Raw genomic sequence first — 27761 nt, 5'->3', positions numbered from 1 at the left:
GTGTGTGTGTGTGGTGTTGCCTGGATAACGGGTGTGTGTGTGTGTGTGTGTGTGTGTTTGAGCACATGTGTATGTTGGTGCTGGGGAGACTCTAATCTTTGGTCCATCTTGATTGCTGTTGGTAATCACCATCCAAGCCCACACTGTTCCCTTCAAGTTCATGGCTTCTGCCCTATATCATGTGTGGGGCACCAGAATCTCTGGGCCGGCGAGACTCCTTGTATGTAGGGTCCCGTGTTTCCCAGAAGATCAGGCAGCCACCTGCTCTCAAGGCTGGCTACTTTCTGGCGCACGGCCATGGGGCATGCACTAGGACTCCCTCTTGCCTCTTCCAGGCCAGGAACCTTCACCAAGATCCTCTGCCTCCCCGCCTCAAACCCTTCTTCATATGAATTCCACTTCGTATTTTTTCACTCTGGGTTTCAATAGCACATTAAACTCACAGCCCATTTCCAATAAAACTAGTTTCCTTTTCCTCAAGGGCGGAGAGAGCTTAATTTTTAAACCTTAACTTAAGCAAAAAGTAGCAAGTAGAAGACAAAACAATCAATTCCTGCCACACTGTTGTCAACACCTTTGCAATTCAATCCTCTCATCTCATAGCTGTGCAATTCAACTTGGACCCAGACTTGTTACTCAGCTTGAGTGAGTCTCAGCCCTAACTCCAAACAACTTAGATCTAAGAGTAATTTTTGACCATTGTAAGACAAAATAACTACCTTTGATCCAGGTAATATTCTAAGAGCTCTACATGCATAATCTCACAAAAATCATTTCCAACAACTCTGTGAGGTAAGTGCTATTATTGTGTCCATTTTACAGGTGGGAAAACTGAGGCGTGGAGTTTAGTCTCTTGTCCATGGCACCACAGTTAGTAAATAGTCAAGGCAGATTTCACTCCACATGGTCTGATTTCAGAGTATGTGCTCTGTTTCCTCTATCATGTACAGCAACATTTTAGTATTCCTTATATATTGGAAAGTAGTTTGTAGCTACTTGGGAAGCAGAATTGGAGAGGACTCTCCTCCCCAAAGAGGAGTCCGAGCACTCTGAGACCTGGGTCTCTCAACTCAGGACACCTTTCTCCCTCCCCAGCTCCTGCCTCTCTGGGCATGTGTTAACTAAAGCTGTTCTCCCTGCCCCAAAACTGCCAACCCAAGTTACTGTGATGTGTCCACATTCGGCTAGGTAGATGTATAATTCCTCTGTTCTTTGGTATAGCCCAGCAAGGAATTATGCCCATTTTACAGACAAGCAAACAGATTTAGGAAGGCCAAGTGACTTGCCCAGGATCACACAGCTAGTGGATGGAGCAACAGAATTGGAACCTGGATGCCCATTTCTAAGTCTCCTGCTCTGTTAACGCTTTAGTGACATTACAGAGTTGAGAGCCACATGAATGGGTTCCTGGGAGGTGATGACTACCTGTGGCGCCTGAGAGAGTCTCTCACCCTCTCTGGCTCCATATCCTTATTTGCAAAATCTCTTTTTACCTTCCTCTTGTTTCTCAACTTCCTAATGAAAGTAGGGGAAAGTTTTTTGTTTTGTTTTTTAAGGATTTTATTTATTTAGAGAGAGCACACACATGCGTGGGGGGAGGGGAGGGACAAGCAGACTCAGCACTGAGTGCTCAGCGGAGCCCGGTGCAGGGCTCGATCTCATGACCCTGAGATCTCAACCTGAGCTGGAATCAAGAGTTGGTTGCCCAACCCACTGAGCCACCCAGGTGCTCCTGTTTTGTTATGTTTTCAGTTTCAAAATTAGACTCAGACTACTGTCAGGAGGGTGTTCCCATAAAGGAGTTTCCCTTTTGGGGAGTCATACAGTCTGCACTAAGGAGACATTTTCTGCCTAGGGTTCTAGAACAGCAGTTAGACTGGGGAGTTGGAATTTGGGGAAAAGATGGGGACATTTGAGCCTGTGTGGGGAACAAGGACAAGATGATAACAGTGCTTCTATTTACTGGGTCTTAATAACGTGCCAGGCCCTGGGCTAAGTCGTGTGTGTGTGTGTGTATGATGTGCGTGCAGTCACAGCACATATGCTAAAGGTCATGTTTTTACCCACCACTCTACTCTACATTTTTAGAGGGGAGTTTTATTGAGATCACTTCATCCTACCTCCTAATTTAGAGGCGAGGAATCACTTCTGCTCACTCCAACAGTCATGATGGTTCTATTCTCTGCTAGTCCCCATGGCAGGCTCTTAGAAAAGATAGAAAAGACCAATTTTAGGTGTTAGCAATAGGAATCACTAGGTGGTATGACTATAGTGTTACTCTTATTTTTGCTTATCTGTATTTCTTAACTTTCTACAATGCACATATTCCGCCTTTATGATAATGATCAGTTCCCTTCCCTCATGGAATGCCTCTACTCATTACAGTACTCTTTCTACAATTTAAATGATTACATGCCTCACAACCCCCATGGTGGGAGAAGTTCCAGTTAAAGAAGTCAAGACCTTGTATTAGAGGGGTGTACCCTTAATTTAAGTGGCAGCCACATCTGCAGCTCCTGAGTAAAGGAACCAAATGTCATGACACCCCACTTCTCTCAAATCCCTGATAGTCCTAGGGATTGGCATCTGAACCCAACTTTCCATAACAGGGAATCTCAACAGGGTGGTCCTGGGCCTGAGCATTAGGAAAGTTATGAGGGCAGACTTGATTGTCATAACTTTCAAGGATGCCAGAGGCATGCAGTGAGCCAGGCCAAGGGAGGCTGATTGATCATCTTGTAACTCACTAGGCAGCAGATTCCTATGGGTGGCCTGGTGACCTGGTGAAGTGTCTGGACCTGGAAATGCTGCTTATTTGGATCATGCCCACCCAGCTAATCAGCTAATGTCTTGGAAAATTTGAAAACCAGACCCAGAAAAAGTAGACTGAAACAGGGAACCATGAAAACCCATATCAGGAGTCGGGGGGGGAGAGGGGGCGCTCACTGTTCTGGGAATGAATGTGTCACTTTTTTTTTTTTTTTAAGATTTTATTTATTTATTTGACAGAGACACAGTGAGAGAGGGAACACAAGCAGGGGGAGCGGGAGAGGGAGAAGCAGGCTTCCCGCGGAGCAGGGAGCCCGATGCAGGGCTCGATCCCAGGACTCTAGGATCTTGACCTGAGCTGAAGGCAGATGCTTAACTGACTGAGCCACCCAGGCGCCCCATGAATGTGTCACTTCTAAGTTGGAACAAGGATGTTCTAGGGACCCCATGACTTTCATGAGTCTCATGGGGTATGACCAGTATCCCAAGTCTGTCAGACTGTACCATGAGCACTCAGCAGCTAGATGGGATACATAAACCTATGAAAAAAAAAATATATATATATATTTTTTTTTTACTGGAAGTCAGTGAATAGGCAATAAGTGACACTTTAAATCATGTGAAACTACTTCCTCCATTAAGGGGTATTCTACATACCCTTCCTTATTTTCTTGAAATGTTTTAGGATTCATTCTTTCCATAGTTTATTTTCAGAAAGGTAACATGCTCTGTAAGAGGGATATTCTATGAGATGTTTGCTGTCTTTTTAATTTTACAGCTTCAAGTCCCAAAGTCATGACAAAGAATGATTTGAGATTTGTATATACTGGATCTGAAATTCTCACAGTTGTCTAAAAGTTGAACAGAAAGAAGTAAACTCACATATTTAAGAATTTTTATAAGTAGACTTTGTGATTAGGAAAGGATTATACTCCTGAACAATGCCTAGCTAAATATTTTGTTCAATTTATAATTATAGTTACAAATCCAATTAAAATAATTAAAGTTATATGGGCACCTGGGTGGCTCAGTCAGTTAAGCGTCTGCCTTCAGCTCAGGTCATGATCCTGGGGTCCTGGGATCGAGTCCCGCATCGGGCTCCCTGCTTGGCGGGGTGCCTGCTTGTCCCTCTGCCTCTCTCTCTCTCTCTGTCTCTTATGACTAAATAAATAAAATCTTAAAATAAAATAATTAAAGTTACAGACTCAGAGAGGGAAAGCAATAGGCTCAGAGTCACACAGCAAGTTAGTGCAAAGCTAGCACTACAACTTTGGTCCTTTATCTTCAAGCTCAGTGCTTTCTCCACTTGTTCTCTCCCCATGACTGCTGCCTCGCAAAGTTATGGCTGAGAAAACTGTAGATTAATTAATTTTTTTGAAGATTTTATTTATTTATTTGAGAGAGATAGAGGGGAGAGTAAAAGGGAGAAGCAGACTCCCCCCTGAGCAGAGAGCCTGACGCAGGACTCGATCCCAGGACCCTGGGATCATGACCCGAGCCGAAGGCAGATGCTTAACTGACTGATCCACCCAGATGTCCCAACTGTAGATTAATTTAAAAGTGATACTGAGAAGACAAGGAGGGCAAAATTTTTTAAAAGATTTATTTATTTAGGGGCGCCTGGGTGGCTCAGTCGTTAGGTGTCTGCCTTCGGCTCAGGGCATGATCCCAGGGTCCTGGGATCGAGCCCCGCATCGGGCCCCCTGCCCCGTGGGAAGCCTGCTCCCTCTCCCACTGCTTGTGTTCCCTCTCTTGCTGTGTCTTTCTCTGTCAAATAAATAAATACAATCTTAAAAAAAAAAAGATTTATTTTAGAGAGCGAGAGCATGAGCAGGACGGACAGAGGGAGAGAAGCAGACTCCAACTCGGGGCTTGATCTCAGGACCCTGAGATCAGGACCTGAGCTGAGTCAGATGCTCAACCTACTGAGCCACCAGGTGCCCCAGGAAGGCAAATTTAAAAAAAATTTTTTGTTGTTGTAGTATTAGTATTTTATTATTGTAACAAATTACTACAAATTTAGTGCCTTAAAACAACACATTTATTACCTTACAATTCTATAGGTCAGAAGCCCGACATGGGTCTCACTGGGCTAAAATCAAGATGTGGGCAAGGCTGTGTTCCTTCTGAGGATCTAGGGGAGAATCCACTCCCTTGCCTTTTCCAGTTTCCAGAAGCCACCCACGGCGCTTGGCTCATGGTCCCCTTCCCCATCTTCAGAGCAGCAGTGTCCTCTGTGACCCTTCTTCCACTGTCACTTCTCCCGCTGTCTGTAGCCAGAAAAGGATCTCTGATTTTAAGGACTCTTGTGATTACACAGGGCCACCTGGATAATCCAGGATAATCTCCCCCATCTCAAGGTCTTTAACTTAATCACATCTGCAAAGTCCCTTCTGCCATGTGAAGTAACACACTCACCAGTCCTGCGGTTTGGGGCATGGGCATTTTAGGAATTAGAGCAAGGGCGATTATTCTGCCTATTGCAGTTATGAAATATCATCCAGATGCATAAGCATTCAGAGGAAAATAGACATTTTAACATAATATTAAAATACCCTAGCCACCATTGTCCAAACCAAGAAATAAACATTGCCAGAATCTCCGCAAACCCCCCCACTTAATCATGTTTTCTGTTTGCATTTGCCTGAAATTTTTTTGTCCATTTATTTCCAATATATTTTCACTTTTGTTTTATGTGTGTTTCTTATAAATTGCTCATAGCAGATTAAAAGAATTTTTTTTTAATTTTTTGTCTGCTTATAGAGGGTCTTAAAAGTAACTTAGTCCGACAAGTTCTGTCATAATGTTAATTCAGTGTGTTCCTGTTTATTGCATTAATCCATATACTTTTTTCTTTCCACCTTATTTTACATTTACTATTTATTTTTTCATTAATGTTTTCCTGTTTGCTTTTTTTTTTTTAAAAAACTTCTTTGGGATTGGTCAAGTTTCTATTTATTACCTTTCCCCCTCTTTGTAAACCTGCCAGTGTTTATCTTCTTTTTCCTAGCAATCACAATTGTTCTAAATTGTTTTATCAGTGCATGGTCATAATCCTACTCCTTTATCAAGTAATTTACTTGCCCACTCTTTCACAAACCCCCAAAAGATGATCGCTCTAGAATGCATTGACCTTCCTCACTCTCCAAGAGTTTTGCTAAGATAGCTTACAATTTTTTGTTCTAATCTATTATTAGGTTTTTCATTAAAGTTAATCACTTATACAAAAGAATCCTTATTTAACACTTAAAGCACAAATTCCCAGTCTACTGCTAACATTTAAGCTGAACTATCTATATATCTATATCTATATCCGTGTATCTATGTATCGCAAGATTCATTGCTCACCTCTGCTACCTCACTTCTTCATCTTGTCATTATCTTGAGCTCTCCATCACAACTGGAGGATTTCTTGAGCCCTTCCCTCAGAAAGGTCATGCACGTGATCTATGCACTGAATCTTGTATGCCAGATGTCCTTCTTTTGCCCTGGTTGGGAAGTGACATGATTGCCACTTTTGATTCTTGGGTTACATTCTTGTCTCCTGGAGTTTGTATTCTACTGTCTTCTAGCTTATAGTATTACAGATGGGTAGCTTTAAACTAGTCTGATTCTCATTCTTTTTAAATAACCTAGTCCAGAAGCTTGTAAGTTTTGGTTTTTTGTTTTATTTTGTTTTGTTTTGTTTTTTTCTATTTCTGAAGTTCAGGAATTTCATCAGGCTATGTCTAGATACTTATCTTTATTCATATGAGTCCTTTTTTTTTTTTAGATTTTTATTTATTTATTGAGAGAGATAGTGATAGAGAGAGAGCATGAGAGGGGGAGAGGCAGAGGAAGAGGCAGACTCCCCGCTGAGCAGGGAGCCCGATGCGGGACTCGATCCCGGGACTCCAGGATCGTGACCTGAGCCGAAGGCAGTCGCTCAACCAACTGAGCCACCCAGGCGCCCCTCATATGAGTCCTTTTAATCTCCAGGCTCAAATCTCCCTTTCCATCTGTTACTTTTCTCTTCTTTGGGAAACTCCTATTATTTGCATTAGGTCTTTTGGATTTGTCCTTAAAATTTACATGTAATGGTATGATTTCCTTTCCTTTATATGTCTGATGTGTTGTAAGATTTCTTCCATTATCTTCGAGTCTCTCATTATTGTCTGTGCCAATTACCAAGTGTGTCTATTCTAATTATAAATTCAGGCATTGAGGAAATAACCACAGGATGGGCCAGCCTATGAGCTACCTGGGCCTACTGAATTGGCCTGGAGTCAAAAGACTCCATCTATCACCCAATTGCTATAAGCCCCTATTTTGAATGGTGGACCACAGTGGCATTTTAGGTCCCCAGGAATAAGTACATTTAGAGCCAATGTATAATGATCCCAGAAATATGTGGGTATGTCCTTTTTTCCAGTGCACAGATACCCTACTAAATAGCTGTAGGTCCCTCTGGGGAAGGCTAGGAGGAAGGTTTACGCGTACTTGCAACAATGATGCAGGTTCCTTCCTCTAGGAGACTCGGCATCACCTTCAATCAAAGGGCTCTGGGTCTGTGATTGACTTGTGTCTGGGAACTGGTAAGAGGCTGTGACTCTCCACTTCCTGTTTTGGCTACCAGACCTAGGATTTCTCCAATTATATAGATAGATCAAGCAGGAGAGAAACACTTCCAGAATAGTGGAGTAAAAGTTTCCAAAAATCCACTCCTCTGGGGCGCCTGGGTGGCTCGGATGGTTGGGCGTCTGCCTTCAGCTTGGGTCATGATCTCCAGGTCCTGGGATCGAGCCCCAGGTAGGGCTCCCAGCTCGGCGGGGAGTCTGCTTCTGCCTCTCCCCCTGCTCATGCTCTGTCTCTGTATCTCTCTGTCTCGAATGAATACATAAACAAACAAACAAACTACTCCTCCTTATAAGCAACAAGAACTCTGGAAAAACATTGTCAAAATAAGCATTTTCAGAACTCTGAAAACTAACCAAAGGTTAGCTACAATCCAAGGAATGTTTATTAAAAAAAAAAAAATAGCTGTATCGTAGTGAGAGCAGTGAACTTTATGTTTTTGGTGGGTTTTTTTAAGATTTTATTTATTTATTTGACAGAGAGAGAGGGAACACAAGCGGGGGAGTGGGAGAGGGAGAAGCAGGCTTCCAGCTGAGCAGGGAGCCCAATGCGGGGCTCGATCCCAGGATCTGGTCATGACTTGAGCCAAAGGCAGACGCTTAAGGACTGAGCCACCCAGGCACTCCAAACTTTGTGAAATTTTAACTTGCCCTAATCCCATTCTCCTCTCCCCAAGTCCACAGAAACCTTGAAAACTAAAAGCCTCATAACTAAGGGAGCTGTGAAAACCAATGGCATAGCAGCCACCAGCGGAAGCAGAACAGGCTTGAAGCTCTACAACAGCTCCATCCTCAGAGAAGTGCCACTATTTGACCTATCTGTTAGCTCTCTGGAAAGCCTGTTGTGAGTTTGTCCCTAAGTCAGAACTCTCCCTGTGCTAATAGCCATAACTGTGGGGCATGTGTAGAAAACAATCAGTGGCAACTGTTTAACATTACAGCTGCCTGAAGTGACCATACCAGTTGGTGGTCAGGAGAGGCTGACAAAACAACTTAAAAGGAAAAACTACGGAATGAGAGATATTTGTAGGTCCTTGAAAAGCTTTGACATGTTCCTGGGAATTCCTAGATGTTCACAAGCAAATGTAGGGTTGTGTGCATACCCAAGAAAAACCAAAGGAGATCCTAAGCTTTCACCTCTACCTGACCTTCAGGGTCTGTACAGGCAAGAAGTGAAGATTAAAGCAGTAGTGCACACGCGCACACACACACACAAGGCCCCACAGGAGACTTATTGGTGAGGCATTTAAGGAAATCTGTCCAACCATTAGCTGACCATTAAGGTAATTGAGTAGAGACTTAAGTGGCCACAGAGCAAAGGACACAGTTTTTTATAGAATTACTCTAGGAAAGTCACTAAACAAACAAACAGCAACAACAACAAAGTCTGGGGAGGGGTGGAATCTGATTTGCAGAGTTGCCATATTATAATATTTAAGATGTCACTTTCAACAAAAAATTATGACATGCAAAGAAACAGCAAAGTATGGCCCATGCAAAGGTAAAAAGCGGTAAAAAGAAACTCCCTGAGGAAGTCTAGACATTGAAGTTACTAGAAAAAGTCTTTAAATCAGCTATTATATAGCTTAATATTCAAAGAGCTAAAGAACTAAAGGAAATCATGTCTAAAAAACTGTAAGTATAAGAATGTCTTACCAAATAGAGAATATTAATAAGCAGATAAAATTACATATATGTAATCTATATATAATAAATATAATAATATAAATTATATATATGTAAAATAAAAATTCTGGAGTTAAAAAGTAAATAACTGAAATGAAAGATTCACTAAAGGGATTCAGTAGCAGATCTGACCTAGCAGCAGAATCTGCAAACTTGAAGACAAGTCAGTTGACATTATTCAGTCTGAGAAACGGAAAGAAAAATGAATGAATAAAAATGAATAGCACCCTACAGGCTTGTGGGACAACATCAAGTGTACTAACAAAAATATAATGAGAGTCCCAGAAGAGAGGAGAGAATGGGGTAGAAAGAATATTTGAAGAAATAATAGACAAAACCCTCCCAACTTTGATTTTAAAAAATTAATCTACATATCCAAGAAGCTCAAAATAGGATAAACTGTAAGAGTTTCACATCTAGACACACCATAGCCAAACTTTGAAAGACAAAGAGAATATTGAATGCAGCAAGAGAAAAAAGTAATTCATCATGTACAAGGGATCCTCAATAAGATTAGCAGCTGACTTTTTTTTTAAAAAGATTTTATTTATTTATTTATTTGAGAGAGAGAGAGAGAAACAGCATGAGAGGGGAGAGGGTCAGAGGGAGAAGCAGGCTCCCCGCTGAGCCGGGAGCCCGATGTGGGACTCGATCCCAGGACTCCGGGACCATGACCTGAGCCGAAGGCAGTCGCTTAACCAACTGAGCCACCCAGGCGCCCAGCAGCTGACTTCTTATCAGAAACTATGAAGGCGAGAAGTGGGATAACATATTCAGAGTGCTAAAAGAGGGGTGCCTGGGTGCCTCAGTTGGTTAAGTGTCTGCCTTTGGTTCAGGTCATGATTTCCAGGTCCTGGGATCGAGCCCCCTGTTGGGTTTCCCACTCAACAGGGAGTCTGCTTCTCCCTCTCCTGCCCCTCCCCTGCTCGTGCTCATACGCTTGCTCTCTCCAAATAAATATTTTTAAAAGGTGCTAAATTAATAAACCCATCAACCAAGATATTTATATCCAGCAAAACCATTCTTCAAGAATAATTAAGACATTCCAAGATAAAAATGGAGGAATTTGGTCCTAGCAGACCTACCCTACAAGAAATATAAAAAGAGTCCTTCAGGCTGAAATGAAAGGACTAGACAGTAATTCAAATCCACTTGAAATAAAGAACATCAATAAAAGAAAGTATATAAATACTAGAAATGTTATAAGTATCTGTGGCTTATAATTTTTTTCTTTTATATGTTCTTTTTTTTTAAGATTTTATTTATTTATTTTTAAAGATTTTATTTATTTGACAGAGACACAGCAAGAGATGGAACACAAGCAGGAGGAGTGGGGGAGGGAGAAGCAGGCTTGTTGCTGAGCAGGGACCCGACGCAGGGCTGGATCCCAGGACCCTGGGATCATGACCTGAGCTGAAGGAGGATGCTTAATGACTGAGCCAACCAGGCACCCCAAGATTTTATTTATTTGATAGCACAAGCAAGCAGGGTGAGCAGCAGGCAGATGAGAGGGAGAAGCAGACTCTCCCCTGAGCAAGGAGCCCGATGCGGGGCTCGATCCCAGGGCCCTGGGACCATGACCCGAGCTGAAGGCAGACACTCAACTGACTGAGCCACCCAGGCGCCCCTATATGTTCTTTTTATTTATTAGAGAGAGTGCAGGAGGGGGAGGGAGAGAGAATCTGAAGCAGACTCTACCCCGAGCACAGAGCCCAACATGGGGCTTGATCCCACCATTCCCAGATCATGACCTGAGCTGAAACCAAGAGTTGGGACGCCCAACCAACTGAGCCACCCAGGTGCTCCTCTTTTATATGTTCTAAAGACAACTGCAATAAGCAATAATTGTAAAACTGTGTTTATGGGTTTATATGAAGATGTAACTTGTATGGCAATAATAGCACAAAGGAAAAGGGAAGAAACAGATATATAGGAACAAAGTTTTTATATACTATTGAAATTAAGTTGGCATTAAAATAAACTAGACTGTTTTAAGACATTAATTGTAATTCCCAGGGAAACCACTAAGAAAGTAATTCAAAAGAACAGAGTAAAAGAAACAGGGAATTAAAATGGAATACTAGGGGCGCCTGGGTGGCTCAGTTGGTTGGGCGACTGCCTTCGGCTCAGGTCATGATTCTGGAGTCCCAGGATCGAGTCCCGCATCGGGCTCCCTGCTCAGCGGGGGGTCTGCTTCTCCCTCTGACCCTTCCCCTCTCGTGCTCTCTGTCTCCCATTCTCTCTCTCAGATAAATAAATAAAATCTTTAAAAAAAATAAAATAAAATAAAATGGAATACTAGAAAATATTTAACACAAAAGAAAGTAATGGAGGAACATAAGGGAAAAAAGATAAGACACATAAATAAATAACAAAATGATAGGCATGAATCCTATCCTGTTAGTAGTTACATTAAATGAAAATGGACTAAAAATTCAGTCAAAAGACAGAGATTAGCAGAATGGATTTTTTAAAAACCAACACAAGGGCGCCGCCTGGGTGGCTCAGTCAGTTGGGTGTCAGACTCTTGATTTTGGCTCAGGTCATCATCTCAGGGTCCTGGGATCCAGCCCCATGTCAGGCTCTGTGCTCAGAGTGGAGTCTGCTTGTCCTTCCCCCTCTGTTCCTCCCCTGCTGTCTGTCTGTCTGTCTCAAATAAATAAAATAAAAAAGATTCCCTCTCCCTCTGCCCCTGCCCCCTAAAAAATAACAAAATACCAACACAATCCAACTATATGCTCTTTATTTTATTTTTTTAAAGATTTTATTTATTTGACAGAGAGAGAGCACAAGCAGAGGGAGCGGCAGGCAGAGGGAGATGTGGCTTCCCAACAAGCAGTGAGCCCAATGTAGGGCTCGTTCCCAGGACCCGGGGATCATGACCTGAGCTGAAGGCAGTCACTTAACCGACTGAGCCACCCAGGCATCCTGCTCTTTTTTTTAAAAGATTTTATTTATTTACTAGAGAGAGAGAGAGCATGAGCCAGGGGGAGGAGCAGACGGAGAGAGAGAAGCAGGTTCCCCGCTCAGCAGGAAGCCCGATGTGGGGCTCAATCCCAGGACTCCAGGATCATGACCCGAACTGAAGGCAGATGCTCAACCGACTGAGCCACCCAGGTGCTCCCAACTATATGCTCTTTATAATCACAGACACAAAGAGGTTGAAAGTAAAAGGATAGAACAAGAACCATAAGAGATATAGAGTAGCTATACTAACATCAGATAAAACAACCTAAAACAAAACTTTTCACTAGAGATGAAAAAAATTTTATGATAAAAAAGTCAATCCATTAGGAAGACAAAATAATTATAAACTTATATGTACCTAACAAAAGAGCCCCCAAATACATGAAACAAAAACTTAAAGAACTGAAAAGAGAAATAGATAATTCACCAATAATAGTGGGAGACTTCAATACCCAACCTTCCATAATGGATAGAATAACTAGACAGAAGATCAACAAGGAAACAGATTGAGCAATACAAGCAAACGTTGCCATCTATTTCATTCCTAGGGACTGTCATCAATTATCCATTACCTGGGGCACTTGGCTGGCTCAGTTGGTGGAATGTGCGACTCCTGATCTCAGGTTTGCGAGTTCAAGCCCCAGGTTGAGTGTAGAGAGACTTAAAAATCTTTTTAAAAATTACCCATATCACAGACCTCTGCAAGCCAAGAAATCAGATTGTCTGATGTTCCCTGCCACCTTTTACAGTTGATGTGTCCACCTTGTCTGGATCCCATCCACTGAGATCAGGGAGCCTATCTCAATGATGGTAATCATTACTCATTAGTCACATGTCTATAGCCACACCTAACCTACAAAGGAGAGTAACCATAGAACTTCTCAAGGATGGAAATCCTCCCTTCAATGCCTTAGCAAAGGTAGTGTCTTCTGGATCTTCTCATAGAATATAATTGACAGGTTGCACAAGATAAATCAAGTCTATTACCCTAAGCCTTTGGATTCCTTCTTCTACATGATGCCAGGAAAACTCTGGCATCTCAACTTCACTAACATGAGGAGACCATCAAATCCAAAGTTCAGTCAATGAATCAAGTAACTTTTTATTTATTTATTTTAGAAAGAGAGAGAGCATGCAAGCAGGGAGAGGGGCAAAGGGAGAGGGAGAAAGCCAGACTCCCCGCTGAGCACGGAACCCTAAGCAGGGCTCTATTTCATGACCCTGAGATCATGACCTGAACCACAATCAAGAGTTGGGGATGTTTAACCAACTGAGCCACACAGGTGACCCTCAAGTAACTTTTTGGAGCCAACTTCAGGTGCATGAGCTAGCGCATGAAGTCTGGAATCCCTAGTAAATGCACCCATATTGATGAATTTGGCCTGATTTAGTGCTATATTCTACTCTCATTGGTCTAAGACCCTTAGAATCCATTCCCACACATTCCCCAGATTTCTGCCAACACATTAGCAACGTATTGCAATTCTTTTTGGTATATAAACTGTTTCCTGCTGGACCGTAGTGTGCACCTGTCCCCCTAGAACATGCTGAGATTTGACCCTAGTTAAAGGTCTTGTGACAACAGGGAACTTGTGTTGGACTTGAGGGGAAGTTATTTGCCTTAAGTGAGGTTATCACCGAGTTTTCAGACAGGAAAGGTGGTCTCTTCAGACAGGAGGGAAGCTACTTCCACTGGCAAGAGAGACACAAAATGACTTGGAAGTTCAATATTGTCCACTTCATCTGGGTCCAACCAGATGCACCATTCTAGATTTCTAGATCCTATTCTTTCCTGATCAACGCTCTAGTTTTCCCATGACAAATTTGATAATACTGAATTCAACTGTCTTTAAAATTCAGCAACTACACGATCACATTTTGTGTTTGATTTTTAGCAATATTAGCAATATTAGCAATATAGACCTTACATAGCTGGGTCTATGTAAGGGATTGTTCTAGAACTGTCATGGAAGCACTCTGGTTCTCAGACTGACTTGTGTTGGGACTTAGTAGACCTGAGCTTGTCATTTTCTGTGATCAAACACACTGAAAGGAATCCATTGTCATTAGTCATTGCCACTGCCATCACAGTCAAGGGCAGTGGTCATTTGAGTTCCCAAGGCAGGTGCTTCATCCCAATCAGCCACAGGTGACAGCTTTAACTGTGATGTGACTGCATACTGTGGATTACTAGCATACCATTTCCCATTGGCAAAGAACTCAGCACTGCTGAAGTCCAAATGTGACCAAATCAATTGCAAAACCCTATCTTTGTGGGTCTGTCTCCTAGGACCACTCCCAGTACCAATTATTAGATCAGTCAAGGTCCAATCAGGAGACAGAAGCCACAATGGGAAAGTTTAACATAAAGAGTTATTAATAGGGGCTTGGAAGATTAGAGAATAGGCTAATGAGAGCTAAAGACAATTCTAAAGAATATAGAAGTAGCAGACATAGGGTGCCTGGGTGGTTCAGTTGGTTAAGCGACTGGCTTCGGCTCAGGTCATGATCCTGGAGTCCCGGGATCGAGTCCCACATCGGGCTCCCTGCTCAGCGGGGAGTCTGCTTCTCCCTCTGACCCTCCTCCCTCTCATGCTCTCTGTCTCTCATTGTCTCTCTCGCAAATAAATAAAATCTTAAAAAAAAAAAATCACAAACTTCTTAAAAAAAAAAAAGTAGCAGACATAAAGATCAGCTACTTATCTCTAGGGCTAAGACAGAACACCCAAGGCAGAGTCCTCTTCCACCAGGTCTTAAGATCCAGGCTTTATCTGAAAGGGCATGGCAGGGGGGCACCTGGCTGACTGCCAGAAGAGCATCCAACTGTTGATCCCAGGATTGTGAGTTGGAGCACCATGCTGGGTGTAGGGATTACTAAAGTAAATAAAACTTTAAAAAAAAAAAGAGGGCATGACAGAAGAGTCAGTAATGGGCACTCCCACACAATGGGACTTCCTGGAAATCTGTCCTCTGGAGCGGCAGGTGAAGTTGCTAATTACTGAGCACTGCTGTAGAACTAAGACTGTAGGAAGTATACTCTGCAGGAGCCCCGTGCTGGAGGGAACTTTGCAGGGCAGGGATCAAGCACCGCAGAGTCATGTCATTACAGTAGTCACGCTAGAGCATGCATACTCTGCAGGAGCCCAGTGCTGGGGAAAACTGCACCAACACAAGAGTCTAGCGCCGGAGCAAGCCGTGCCGTTGCAGGACTCAAACAGAAAGTGCACTTGGTAAAGCACAGTGGGGGAGAAAACCAGATCACTACAGAAGCCAGGTGCTAGGGGCGCCTGGGTGGCTCAGTCATTAGGCATCTGCCTTGGGCTCAGGTCACGGTCCCAGGGTCCTGGGATCGAGCCCCACAAAGGGCTCCCTGCTCAGCAGGGAACCTACTTCTCCCTCTCCCACTCCCCCCGCTTGTGTGCGCCCTCTCTCTCTCTCTCTCTCTCTCTCTCGCTGTGTCTCTGTCAAATAAATAAAATCTTAAAAAAAAAGTCAAGCTCTAGAAAGAGCTTGCTCTGCAGAAGTTCAGTGCTAGAGAAGGCTACACGAGGGTCAAGACTGATGGGTGAGTGTGCAAAAGGAGTCCAAGTGTAAGGAATCCACTTACCACAAAGGCAGCATGTGGTCTGCGGTTTTTGGTGTCTGAGTCCAGGAAGAGGAGGTGGAGCAAGGTGGTTGCAAGGTGGGGTCTATGAGCTCCCCCAAAGAACTCCTTACTCTGGACACACATCTAAGGCCCACTAGATGTGCCCACATATATGTAGCCCTGCAAAACTGCACAGCAAAAATGAGAAAACTGAAACCTCAGCAGGACTAGAACCAGGAAGGGCATCCCCTTCCTCGTTCAGTGGCCCTCCGGCGCCCTCTCCTGGCAAAGCTTAACATCACGTTCAGTGCACTGAGAAATGCATAAATGGTCCAGCCCATTATCTCAGAGCAGATACTGGAGGGTGAATTTGGAGCTGAGAGGCAATAAATTGAAAACTAACATAGTAGCAGAATCCCCACATAGGCTCTCTTACCCACAGACTGGGGGACAATAGGGTAGGAAGGACTGAGTGAAAGTCTCTGGAAATTTCCCCTCCCGACAAAAACAACAACCCAGTAAAAATACCACATCCCTGGGAAAAGTGTAGAGATTCATGCCATGGATTCCTCCATCAAAGAATTGAAAGAAGCAGTTGTAGTGAGTCCTATCACATACTCACTTAACCCACAGTATAGCCTGTGCAGAAGTCAGATGGACCTTGGAGAATGACTGTGGACCATCAGAAACTCAAATCAGGGGATGATTCCAATTGCAGCTGCCGTCCCAGATTCAGTACCTTTCCCAGAGCAAGTCAGCACAGCCCCTGGTATTTGGCATGTAGCTGTTACCTGGCTTTCTGTCCGTGACAGTACAAAGGGTCCACCAGAGCAGTTTCCTTTTAGCTGGCAAGGCCATCATCATGCATCTGCATGCTTCGGGGCTATGTCAGTTCTGCTCTGACATAATGTAATCTGCAGAGATCTTGATCACCTGAACATCCCATGGAACATCACACTGGTCCATTACTGACGGCATTATTGGAGCTAATGAGCAGGCAGTAACAAATACTTTAATTGCCTTAGTAAGACATACGCAAACTAGAAAGTGGGAGATAAACCCCACAAAAAATTCAGGGGCCTGCCAACTCAGTGAAGTTTCTGGAAATCCAATGGTCTAGAGTATATAAGGCTGTCCCCTCCAAGGTGAAAGACAAGTTGCACCTCATACAACTACTTACTCCAAAAGAGGCACCATGGTTGGTATAGGCCCATGGATTTTGGAGGTAACATGTCTCATCGATAGAGTCACCTATGAGGGGCCAGTTTGGACTAAGGACCAGAGTTAAGAATAGACTGTGCAGGCAGTTAGGGGGCAGCTCATGCCGCCCTGCCACTTGGTGCTAATGATCTAGCAGAGCCAATGATACCCAAAGTGTCCATGGCAAACAGGGACACCATACGGATCCTCTAGCAGGAACCAGTCAGTATTCACTAATAGCAGAATTAAAGCACAGACTCACAGGATATTTGATTAATGTAGGCCCTTTTCTACACACAACTATTCTACTTTTGAGAAACGGTTTCTGGTTTGCTCTTGGGACTTAGTAGGGACCAAACACGTACCTGGGTGACCTCAGGTGACCACGCAACCTGAGATTCTCATCATGAATTGAGTGTTGTGTCCCCAACATAATCAAAACGTTGAGTGTGAACAGCACTAATGTATTATCAAGTGAAAATGGTATATAAGAGACCAGGCTTGGAAAGATCCAGATGGCATGAGCCATTTATATGAGCAGGTGGTTCCTGTTGCATTGTCTTCTCTCCCTCAATCAATGCCTATGACATCCTGGGGTGGCCCTTATTCCCAGCTAATTGAGGAAGAAAAAACTCAAGGCTATACAGATGAGTCTGTCTGATATGCTGTTGTGACCTGACAGGGACAGGCAGGACACCAGACCCACTTGGATGGGGGTGAAGAAAAGTGGACAGATCTTCAGGAAGAGCATTTGGTTGTTTACTGTGTCTGGCAAGAGAAGGGGCCAGAGGTACACAACTATACTCATTCAGGGGCAGTTGCTAATGGTTTGGCTGGATGGTCTGGGACTTGGAAGGAATAGGATTGGAAGACTGGTGACAAGGAAGTTTGAGCTCTTGTAACCTTTTTTTTATTTTTATTTTTTTATTTTTTTAAAGATTATTTATTTATTTATTTGACAGAGAGAGACACAGCGAGAGAGGGAACACAAGCAGGGAGAGAGGGAGAGGGAGAAGCAGGCTTCCCACTGAGCAGGGAGCCCGATGCAGGGCTTGATCCCAGGACCCCGGGATCATGACCTGAGCCGAAGGCGGACACTTAACGACTGAGCCACCCAGGCGCCCCATGTAACCTTTTTTTTAAACAGTCTTCTTCAATCAATTTTATTTTAATTGGAGCTGTTTCACCCAGGGGCCCAGCATGGTTTCTGAGCCCCCTTAGATGGGCTGTTAGCTTTCCTTTATCTGTTCATGATTTTATTTACTCTTAGCAGCCAGAATAGGATACCAGGTCCTCGCAAACAGGGAAGTGGTATAGGGCAACATTTTCCTCTTGTGGGGGGGCAATGTATTAGTTTGCTAGTCCTGCCATAATAAAGTACTACCAAGTGGTGACTGAAACGACAGAAATTTATTTTCTCACAGTTCTAGGGGCTAGAAGTCCAAAATCAAGGTGTTGGCAGGGTTGGTTTCTTCTGAGACCTCTCTCCTTGGCTTGTAGAAGGTTGTCTTCCCCGTGTCTGCGTATGATCTTCCCTCTGCGTCTGTGTCTTAATCTCTTCTTATTAGGGATGCCAGTCATATGGCTTAGGGCCCACCCTTATTTATTGTGTGTATGAGTAAAGCGATAGAAGTTTATTAAGTGAAGATACAGAAAAAGCTCAAGAATGAGAGGGGTCCCGACAGGGTTGCCAAGAGGGCCTTTAGGGTTGGTCCTTTATAGAAAGCTAACCAGGGAACTTAAATCCTTTTAACATCTCTATTGATAACACCTTCAACGGTTTCCTTCCTTTTTAGGGGCTGGTTGTTCTTTGTTGGTCACAGGTGATTATCATAAAGACACCCACCCCCCACATGCCTAGGGCAGGGTAGGGCCCACCCCTATGACCTTATTTTAAATTAATTGCCTCTTTAAACACCCTGTCTCCAAATACAGTCACATTCGGAGGTACTGGGGGCTAGGACTTTAGCATATAAGTTTTTGTGGTGGGGGGAGGACACAGTTTGGCCCATAAGAGCCAATATTGCACAGATTTGAAGACCATTATCCTACTAAGAGGAAGCTTCATCTGTAGGGTTCAAGTGCAGGCAGCAGACAGTCAAGTGTAAGCAGTTTACCTATACAGCTCCCTGCCAGGTCTGCAAAGGTAAGCAGATTAGCTAAGCCCTGCCAGGGTTGCATGTCAGGGGAGGGGGAGGGATCCCGTACTTTTACCCCTCTTCTTGAGTTCTGAGTCATGTTATTAAATCCAAGAATTAATGATTTATCTGTCCATGGTCACTGGCAGCACTGGACCATGACCAGCCTCCCATGTAAAACTTGGAACATGGAGAAATATAACAGAATCCAAGTTTTAGCCAGTAGGTGCAGCCTCAAGGGGAAAAGAGAGGAAGGAACTTGTATGCGGATATATTTCTCCTTCCTAAGGAAATCAGGAGATGGGGGAAGGCAGGAGTACAGACCAGCAGTCCTCCCTCGACACAGAAGGAAACACTAGGAGTGGGGACAGTGCGTCCTCCCCACCAATGTTATGCAAGAGGGATGCTAGAACCCTTTCCCGAAGGGGTTCCCATGTTCTTTCCCGCTGAGCTCTTTCATGAAACCAAGCATATTAGTTTTATCTTGCCGTATAACAAATTACCCCCAAATTTAGCGGCTTTAAACAACACACCTTTAAAACAGGTCCTATGGACTTTGAGCTTAGGGTCTCTTAAGGTCAAAGTCAAGGTGTTGGCTGCGCTGGGGTCTTACCTAGCTCGGGGGAAGAATCCACTCCCAAAGGAGTTGAGGTTGTTGGCCACATTCAGTTCCTTGCTGCGTGGGGCTGTGCCCGATGTTTTCTTGCTGGCTGTCAGCTGGGGGCAGCTCTTTAGAGGCCTCCACGTTCCTCATCACGCAGCTCTCCTCATCTTCAAGCCTGCAACAGCTCAGAATCCTCCTGCTTCAAGTCTTTGACTTCTTTTTCTGCTACCAGCTGAAGAAAACTCTGCGTTTAAGGGGCTACCTGATTGGGTGATAATCTCCATATCTTAACATCAACTGACTTGGAACTTTAATTACATCTTTAGTTAGATCTGCAGAATCCATTCACAGCAGTGCCTTGCTTAGTGTTTGATTGAAAAACCTGGGGCCAGGAATTTTAAGGGGTTATCTTTAGAATTCTGTCTATCACACAAGGAATTCTCATCTTTGCCCCGGACCTTGAGAGAAGGCAGTTCCTCTCTGCCACAGGTTTCTTAGATCCTAGCCTGGCACATGGACAGGAAAGTGTGTTACATGCTCTCTCGTCTGGAGAGACCACAATCAACTCTTCAAATGGCTCATAAATTGCTAGCATGATTGTGTGAATTAGGAAAAGGTACCCCTTCCTTCAAACAATTTACTGCCATCTGTTGGAAATTTGTTGTAATAACTACACAGATCTCAGAAAATGAATGGCACAATGCGGTGTGTAACTTACACAACTCTGAGCAGTGGCCCTGATCCCAGTGGGATCAGATACATCCTCTGCATTCCAACCACTTGCCCACATTGTGGTCTCTGGAGACATGTTTTCCCAGAACCTTCTTTCTGACATTCGTCATCTATTTTTATCTGTTGATGATTTGGGGGAAATGTGAACTAGAATAGCCATCAATTGGCCTGAATGGGGGGGGTGAATTAACACGCAGGAAAATAAACAACGTGTTTTGCCAGTGGCTTGATCTAATCTACTTGGTTATATCCATAAGCAAATACCCAAGATTTTCCAAGGAGCAAACCCTGAAGTAACAGCGATATTAAGGTAATAATAACAGCCACTAATGTTCCTCTGTGCCTATATCTCTATCCATATATAAATATAGATCAGATATATGCATAATACACATACACTCACATATATACATAATCTCCTTTAATCCTACAGGAACCCTGTTGAGTAGGGATTATTATCCTGACAAGGTAGACAAGAAAACAGGCCTAGTGATGTTATATTACTTGTCCAAGGTCAAGGATAAAAAGGAGCTGAGCCACCTAGCCAAAAACCAAAACCAAACCAAAACAAAAAGCCCAGCTGAGTTAGGACTCACACCGATGCCATGGGATCCAAAGCCCATGCTTCTAACCACTTAAGTGGAGATTAGCTCAGTGCCTAAACCCTGAATTGAGACCTTAACTCCCCACCTCTTGAAGAGAAGGCAAGGCTGCTCCTCGGGGGGCCTGGGACGTCTTAGCTGTATTCATGAGAATGGCCTGAAGGGAAAAGCGTGGTAGGTCGTTGTTTGTGGCTGAAAGATAGGGATGGCCAGTGGGACTTGGAAGGAGAAAAAATGGTAGGGCCTGTCCTTTTGACCACAGTATCTCCAGCACCTGGCACCCTCTTGGCGCCCAGTTAGCATCTGCTGAATGACCGAAAGCTACCTGACCAACCAGACACCCAACATGCCTGCCAGAGGCCCCGTCTGTGCTTTGTGTCTCCGATGTTTGCCCGCACCACCACCCCTTCCCTCTCCAATCCGTGCGCTCATCAGAACTGGATTTGAGATCATCCTATGCTGCAGGCCCTGGGCCAAGTGTTGTACCTGCACCTGCTCATTTAAGGGGAAGTCAGAACCCCCTGATAGATGATTTCATATTTGACAGGCTTCCGGGCTGGAGAGAAATATTTACTACCTTCTGTACTCTGTCCAATGCTCACTTTATTAGACTATAACAAAAAAGAAAAAAGTTGAAAACCATTTGTTTTCCACAGGGGACTTAGGCTTTGATTACAAATTTGACCAATTAAGTTACCTTAAATAATTTAACTGTAAAGACAAAGTCAATATGGTGGATTCTTTTGACTACTCGTATGCTTTAAGCATTTACAAATAGAGTAATGACAGCATTTATTACAACCCTGCCATCAAAACTGGTTATAAAAGTGCTAAAACCGGGCGCCTGGGTGGCTCAGTTGGTTAAGCGACAGCCTTCGGCTCAGGTCATGATCCTGGAGTCCCTGGATCGAGTCCCACATCGGGCTCCCTGCTCGGCGGGGAGTTTGCTTCTCCCTCTGACCCTCCCCCCTCTCATGTGCTCTCTCTCTCAAATAAATAAATAAATAAATCTTTAAAAAAAATAAAAAAATAAAAGTGCTAAAACCATGGGTTTAACCTTCTTTTGTCCTTATTCTAACACCTTTCTGAGGTTCCAATTTTTATACCTTTCTAGGGCTTCAGTAATTCTTTTTTTTTTTTTATTTATTTTTTTTTTTTTTTTTTTTTTTTTTTTTTTTTTAAAGATTTTATTTATTTATTTGAGAGAGAGAGAGAGAGCATGAGAGAGGGGAGGTCAGAGGGAGAAGCAGACTCCCTGCCGAGCAGGGAGCCCGATGCGGGACTCGATCCCGGGACTCCAGGATCATGACCTGAGCCGAAGGCAGTCGCTTAACCAACTGAGCCACCCAGGTGCCCAGGGCTTCAGTAATTCTACCAGTTATTATTTTTATAACTTCCTAGAGTTTTTTTTTTTTTTTTTAAGATTTTATTTATTATTTGACAGAGCACTAGCAGCGGGGGCAGCAGGCAGAGGGAGAAGCAGACTCCCCACCGAGCAGAAAGCCCAACGTGGGGCTCGATCCCAGGACCCTGAGATCATGACCTGAGCCAGAGGCAGATGCTTAACCGACTGAGCCACCCAGGCGCCCCCTAGAGTTTTTGTAATCCTACTAGACCCAAAAGAAAAAGGAAACGGTCTCAGAATAAGCTCAGGTTGCAGGTTCTGGCCAGAGACATGGGATCAGGTGGCACAGCTCTGAGGATTCAAAACTGAGGATCATTAGCCCCACTGCCATTGATATAAAGTTTTCTTGTTACCTTGGGTAGCTTTTGAGTTTCTTTCTTTTTCTCTTTCTCGTTTATTCTTTCTTTCTTCTTTTTCTTTTTCTCTTTCTCTCTCTTTTATATGCTTTAAAGAAAAACTCATTATGGAAAATGTCAAACAAATACAAAAGTAAATACAGTTTATAGACTCTCCACGAACCCACTACTCAACTTGAACAATTTCAACTCATGACTACTGATTCTCCTCCCTTATTATTTTGAAGCAAATCTCATACATGATAGAATGTCATCTGAACTGTTTCAGTATGATACTCTAAAAGATTAGGGATTTTATTTTTTGTAAAATTTTTTTTAAAGATTTTTTATTTATTTATTTGAGACAGAGAGAATGAGAGACAGAGAGCATGAGAGGGAGGAGGGTCAGAGGGAGAAGCAGACTCCCTGCCGAGCAGGGAGCCCGATGCGGGACTCAATCCAGGGACTCCAGGATCATGACCTGAGCCGAAGGCAGTAGTTTAACCAACTGAGCCACCCAGGCGCCCCTGTAAAGATTTTTTAAAGTAATCCGTACACCCAACGTGGGGCTGGAACTTACATCCCCAAGATCAAGCGTCACATTCTCCATGACTGAGCCATCCAAGCACCCCAAGATTAAGGATTTTAAACCACAGTGCCATCATCACAATTAAAATTTTTAAATAATCATTCCTTAATATTGAATATCCAATGTGTTTGAATTTTCAATTTGAATAAATGTTCCATAAGTGCCAACTAAAAATTTTTCAGCTTGTTTGAATCAAAATACAAACAAGACCTAATACATGTAACTGGTTTATATACAGATACTAATTTCTGAAACTTGGTGTCTTTCTCAGAGATGGTACATTCAACTTTTGTATGGCCATCAATACCTGAGCTATTGTCCTTTCATTATGATGAAAGACCTGGTCTGTTGGCACTAGTAAAACCCATTATTAACTTATAATTGGTAAGGTCGCCAAAGTTTCACATATACCCTTCCGTGCCCTTCCCCTGACAGAGGATCTCAAACCTGGCTGCACATTAGAATCTGGACATCTGGGGCGCCTGGGTGGCTCAGTTGGTTAAGCGACTGCCTTTGGCTCAGGTCATGATCCTGGAGTCCCAGGATCGAGTCCCGCATCGGGCTCCCTGCTCGGCAGGGAGTCTGCTTCTCCCTCTGACCCTCCTCCCTCTCATGCTCTCTGTCTCTCATTCTCTCTCTCTCAAATAAATAAATAAAATCTTAAAAAAAAAAAAAGAATCTGGACATCTTGGGGCGCCTGGGTGGCTCAGTCATTAAGCGTCTGCCTTCGGCTCAGGTCATGATCCCAGGGTCCTGGGATCGAGCCCCGCATCGGGCTCCCTGCTCGGCGGGCAGCCTGCTTCTCCCTCTCCCACTCCCCCTGCTTGTGTTCCCTCCCTCGCTGTGTCTCTCTCTGTCAAATAAATAAAGTCTAAAAAAAAAAAAAAGAATCTGGACATCTTTTTTTGTTGTTGAGATAAAATTTATCATGTTGACCATTTTTAAGTGGACAGTTCTGTAGCCTTAAGCACATTCATTTTGTTGTGCAACCATCACCACTATCCATCTCCAGAACTCTTTTCATCTTGTAAAACTGAAACTGTGCACATTAACTGATAACTCCTCTTTCCTCTTTCCCCCCAGCCCCTGGCCACCACCATCCCACTTTCTGACTCTGAATTTGACCACTCTAGGGACCTCCTATAAGTGGAATCTTACAGTACTTGTTGTTTTGTTTTTTGGCTTATTTCACTTAATATAATGTCCTCATGGTCCATCCGTGCTGTAGCCTGTGTCAGAATCTCCTTCCTTTTTGAGGCTGGGTAATATCCCATTGTATATAATACCCCACGTTTTGTTTATCCACTCATCCATTAATGGACACTTGGGTTGCTTCCATCCCTTGACTATTGTCAATAATGCCATTATGAACATGGGTGTTCAAATATTTCTTTAAGACTGTGCTTTCAATTTTTTTGGGATACATACTCATTAGCGGAATTGCCAGCTCTTTATTTTTTAAGATTATTTATTTATTTGAGAGAGAGCACGAGCAGCAAGGGGAGGGGCAGAGGGAGAAGCAGACTCCCTGCTGAGCAGGAAGCCAACTTGAGGCTCGATCCCAGGACCCCAAGATGACCTGAGCCAAAAGCAGCCGCTTAACTGACTGAGCCACCCAGGCGCTCCTTGCCAGCTCTTTTTTGAGGGCCTGTCACACTGTTTTCCATAGCGGCTGCACCATTTTACATTTCTACCAACCGTGCACAAGGGTTTCAATTTCTCCATATCTTCATCAACATTTGCTATTTTCTGGTTTTGTTTTGTTTTGTTTTGTTTTAACAGTAGCTATCCAAATGAGTGTGATTTTTGTGGTTTTGTGGTTTTCCCATTGTGGTTTTGATTTGCATTTCCCTAATAGTGATGTTGAGCATCTTTTCATGTACTTGTTATCCATTTGTGGTGTTCTTTGGAGAAATGGTTGTTGGATTCCTTTGCCCATTTTTCAGTCAGTTTGTTACTTTTATGATTGTTAAGTTGTGAGAGTTCTTTATCCTGAATAAGAATCCCTTATTATAGAATCTGGGGATCTTTTGTGATGGGACCTGTAGCTCAGTATTTTTATTTTATTATTTTATTATTTATTTATTTATTTTCATAGCCCGGTATTTTTTTAAGTTCCTCAGGTTGAAAAGAATTTTCTTAGGAGATGAGGTAATAAGTATGTTGAAGCTAGTTCTCATCAGGACAAATGGGTGCATCATCAGCTAGAACAGGGTTGACATCTCCTCCTACCTGGGTACTGTTTGTGTTTATCAGTGCTGTTCAGTCATGGTAACCCTGCCTTACCCAGGGTCACTGGGCTCACAGTTTCCTCCTTGCACAGAAAGAAATGAGTTCATATTTCTGCCTTATAAATAGAAGTAGAGGAATAATAGATGAATCAAAATATCCATATATTTACACTTTCCTATTTATAAAAATCATCAAAATTATACATACCTATTCTCATCACCTTTCTAGTACACCTCCCTATAGGAGTACCTCTAGTACCTGTAGGAGAGTGTACCTGTCTTACAACTACCTTTTTGAAGATTTTATATTTACTTTCTACTTTTGAGTCATTTAGGGACTCACAGCCTTCCCCAGACATTTCACTTAAGCATAATGATTGTTACAGATTTTAGGGTGCTCAAATTGTAACAGCTTTGGAAATGGTAGTCCGTTTAATTAGGATATTTGTCTTTGTAACACTACCCCTGATATCCTTGAAAATATCCTTGTTTTCTGGCATCAACAGGATGCTCGTAGATTTTTCTTGTCTAAGAAATGGAATCAGCGGGCGCCTGGGTGGCTCAGTCGTTAAGCGTCTGCCTTCGGCTCAGGTCATGATCCCAGGGTCCTGGGATCAAGTCCCACATCGGGTTCCCTCCTCGGCGGGAAGCCTGCTCTCCCTCTCCCACTCCTGCTGCTTGTGTTCCTGCTCTCGCTATCTCTGTCTCTGTCAAATAAATAAATAAAATCTTAAAAAAAAAAAAAAAAGAAATGGAATCAGCTACCCTCCAAGGACTCCTGGTTATTTTCTTTGTTTTTTTCTCTCTTTTTTTAAAATTATGTTATCCCTGGTTATTTTAATGGTAAATAATATAAGACACCAATATCTGGGCATTAGGGGTATACATGGTAGTTAGTGCGGGGAGGGGGTACTGGACCTCACTTGGTAGCGACAGAGTTGGAAAGAATTTTAAGGTACAGGTTTATATTTGATCTTTCTGATTTAACATAGCACTGCTGTGCCCCACCATCCTGATTGTCTGTGGACCCCCTGGTCACACTGACAGTCCTTTGAGGCTGCCTTTACCATTATCCCCACCTTACAGCCGAACAGACTGCAAGAAGTTAGGTAACTTGTCTAAAATCACACTGCAACTAAGTGCAGAGCTGCCCAGCTCTGTCAAATTTCAGCAGCCGGGTCCCCACAAAGCCCTGCCTCAACCTCCACCTGCTGTCAGAAACACAGAACTCGGTCATTTGCAAAGATTCTCCACCAAGTTGCCCCATTTAAGATTCCCAAAGCAGGGTTTTCCTAGTCTTGGGTGGAGGGAGGAGAAAACACTACCCAGATTCTTCTTTTCCTCCTGCAGGATTCGGGAATGAGAATGACCAGAAGAGCCCTCCACGAGAAAGGTCTGAAGACAGAGCCCCTCAGGAGGCTCCTTCCCAGAAGGGGCCTCCGGACAAACGCCCGGCCCGGTTCCGCGGTGCTGCCGGACACCAGAGCTCCCGGGGGAGGAAGCAAGGCCCCGAGGGCACCCAGGACGATCCCCCAGGGGAAGGGGAGGTGAGCTGGCTCCCCAGGCAAGGCGAGGCCCTTGGGTCTCTCTTGGCCGCCCCAAGATCCAGCCACCGACCCGTGCCGCGAGGGTGGAAAGAGCCTCCCAACCCTACAGCTATCGCAGGCACTTCGGGGCCGAGCGGCCCTCGCCCGCCTCGAACCTAAGGTCACAGCACCCATCTTGCTCGCCACGGACCCCCGCACAGTGAGCGGGCCCACCGGCACCCCAAGTGTGCAAAGGGCTTGGGCACACCTCGGACCTCACCCAGCGCCTGAGGACGCTTCGCCGCCAGAGGCCCCGGCCGCACTGGAGTGCGGGGTGGGCGCCGGGACCGCAGCGGCCACCTCCTCCCGCACCAGCGCGCCCACCCCCGCGTCCGCCGGCCTCCAGCGTCTCGCGACGCCCGGCGGCCAGCCCTGCGGCCGCGTCGCCCCCAGGCCCCGCGAGGCCCACGCACGCGCGGAGACCCTGTCCCCCGCCCCACCCAGCCACCGAACCCCCATCTCCCGCCCCAAGCCCCATCTCCACCCCTACCCCAACCCCCCCTCCCCCCCTCCACTGCGCCCCCCACCGCCACCCCAGCCCCACCCACGGGAGGCCCACGGAGGCCGGGCCGCGGGCAGGGTTACCTCAAGCACCAGAGGACGCGCTCCAAGAGCTTCTACCCGGTGCCAACCTCACCAGTCCCCTGGGAAACCCCGTGGGACAGAGGCCTTTCTGCCTGGCCCCCGCCCGCCTCACAGCCTGGCCCCGCCGTCCTGG

General features: G+C 44.3%; 1 protein-coding gene across 1 annotated transcript in view; it reads left to right on the top strand.

Moving 5' to 3' along the window:
• The window catches only part of BCL7C (BAF chromatin remodeling complex subunit BCL7C), a 40727-nt gene extending 13719 nt beyond the window's left edge, over positions 1-27008 (top strand). Inside the window, exon 6 of the mRNA XM_021700503.1 lies at positions 26808-27008. Coding sequence (XP_021556178.1) covers positions 26808-27008 — 201 coding nt within the window. The remainder of the gene's footprint in view (positions 1-26807) is intronic.
• The last annotated feature ends 753 nt before the right edge of the window (positions 27009-27761 follow it).

Source organism: Neomonachus schauinslandi, chromosome 5 (genome assembly GCF_002201575.2).
Source record: "Neomonachus schauinslandi chromosome 5, ASM220157v2, whole genome shotgun sequence".
In the NCBI taxonomy this organism is placed as follows: Eukaryota; Metazoa; Chordata; class Mammalia; order Carnivora; family Phocidae; genus Neomonachus; species Neomonachus schauinslandi.
This window is presented reverse-complemented; position numbering and strand designations above follow the sequence as displayed.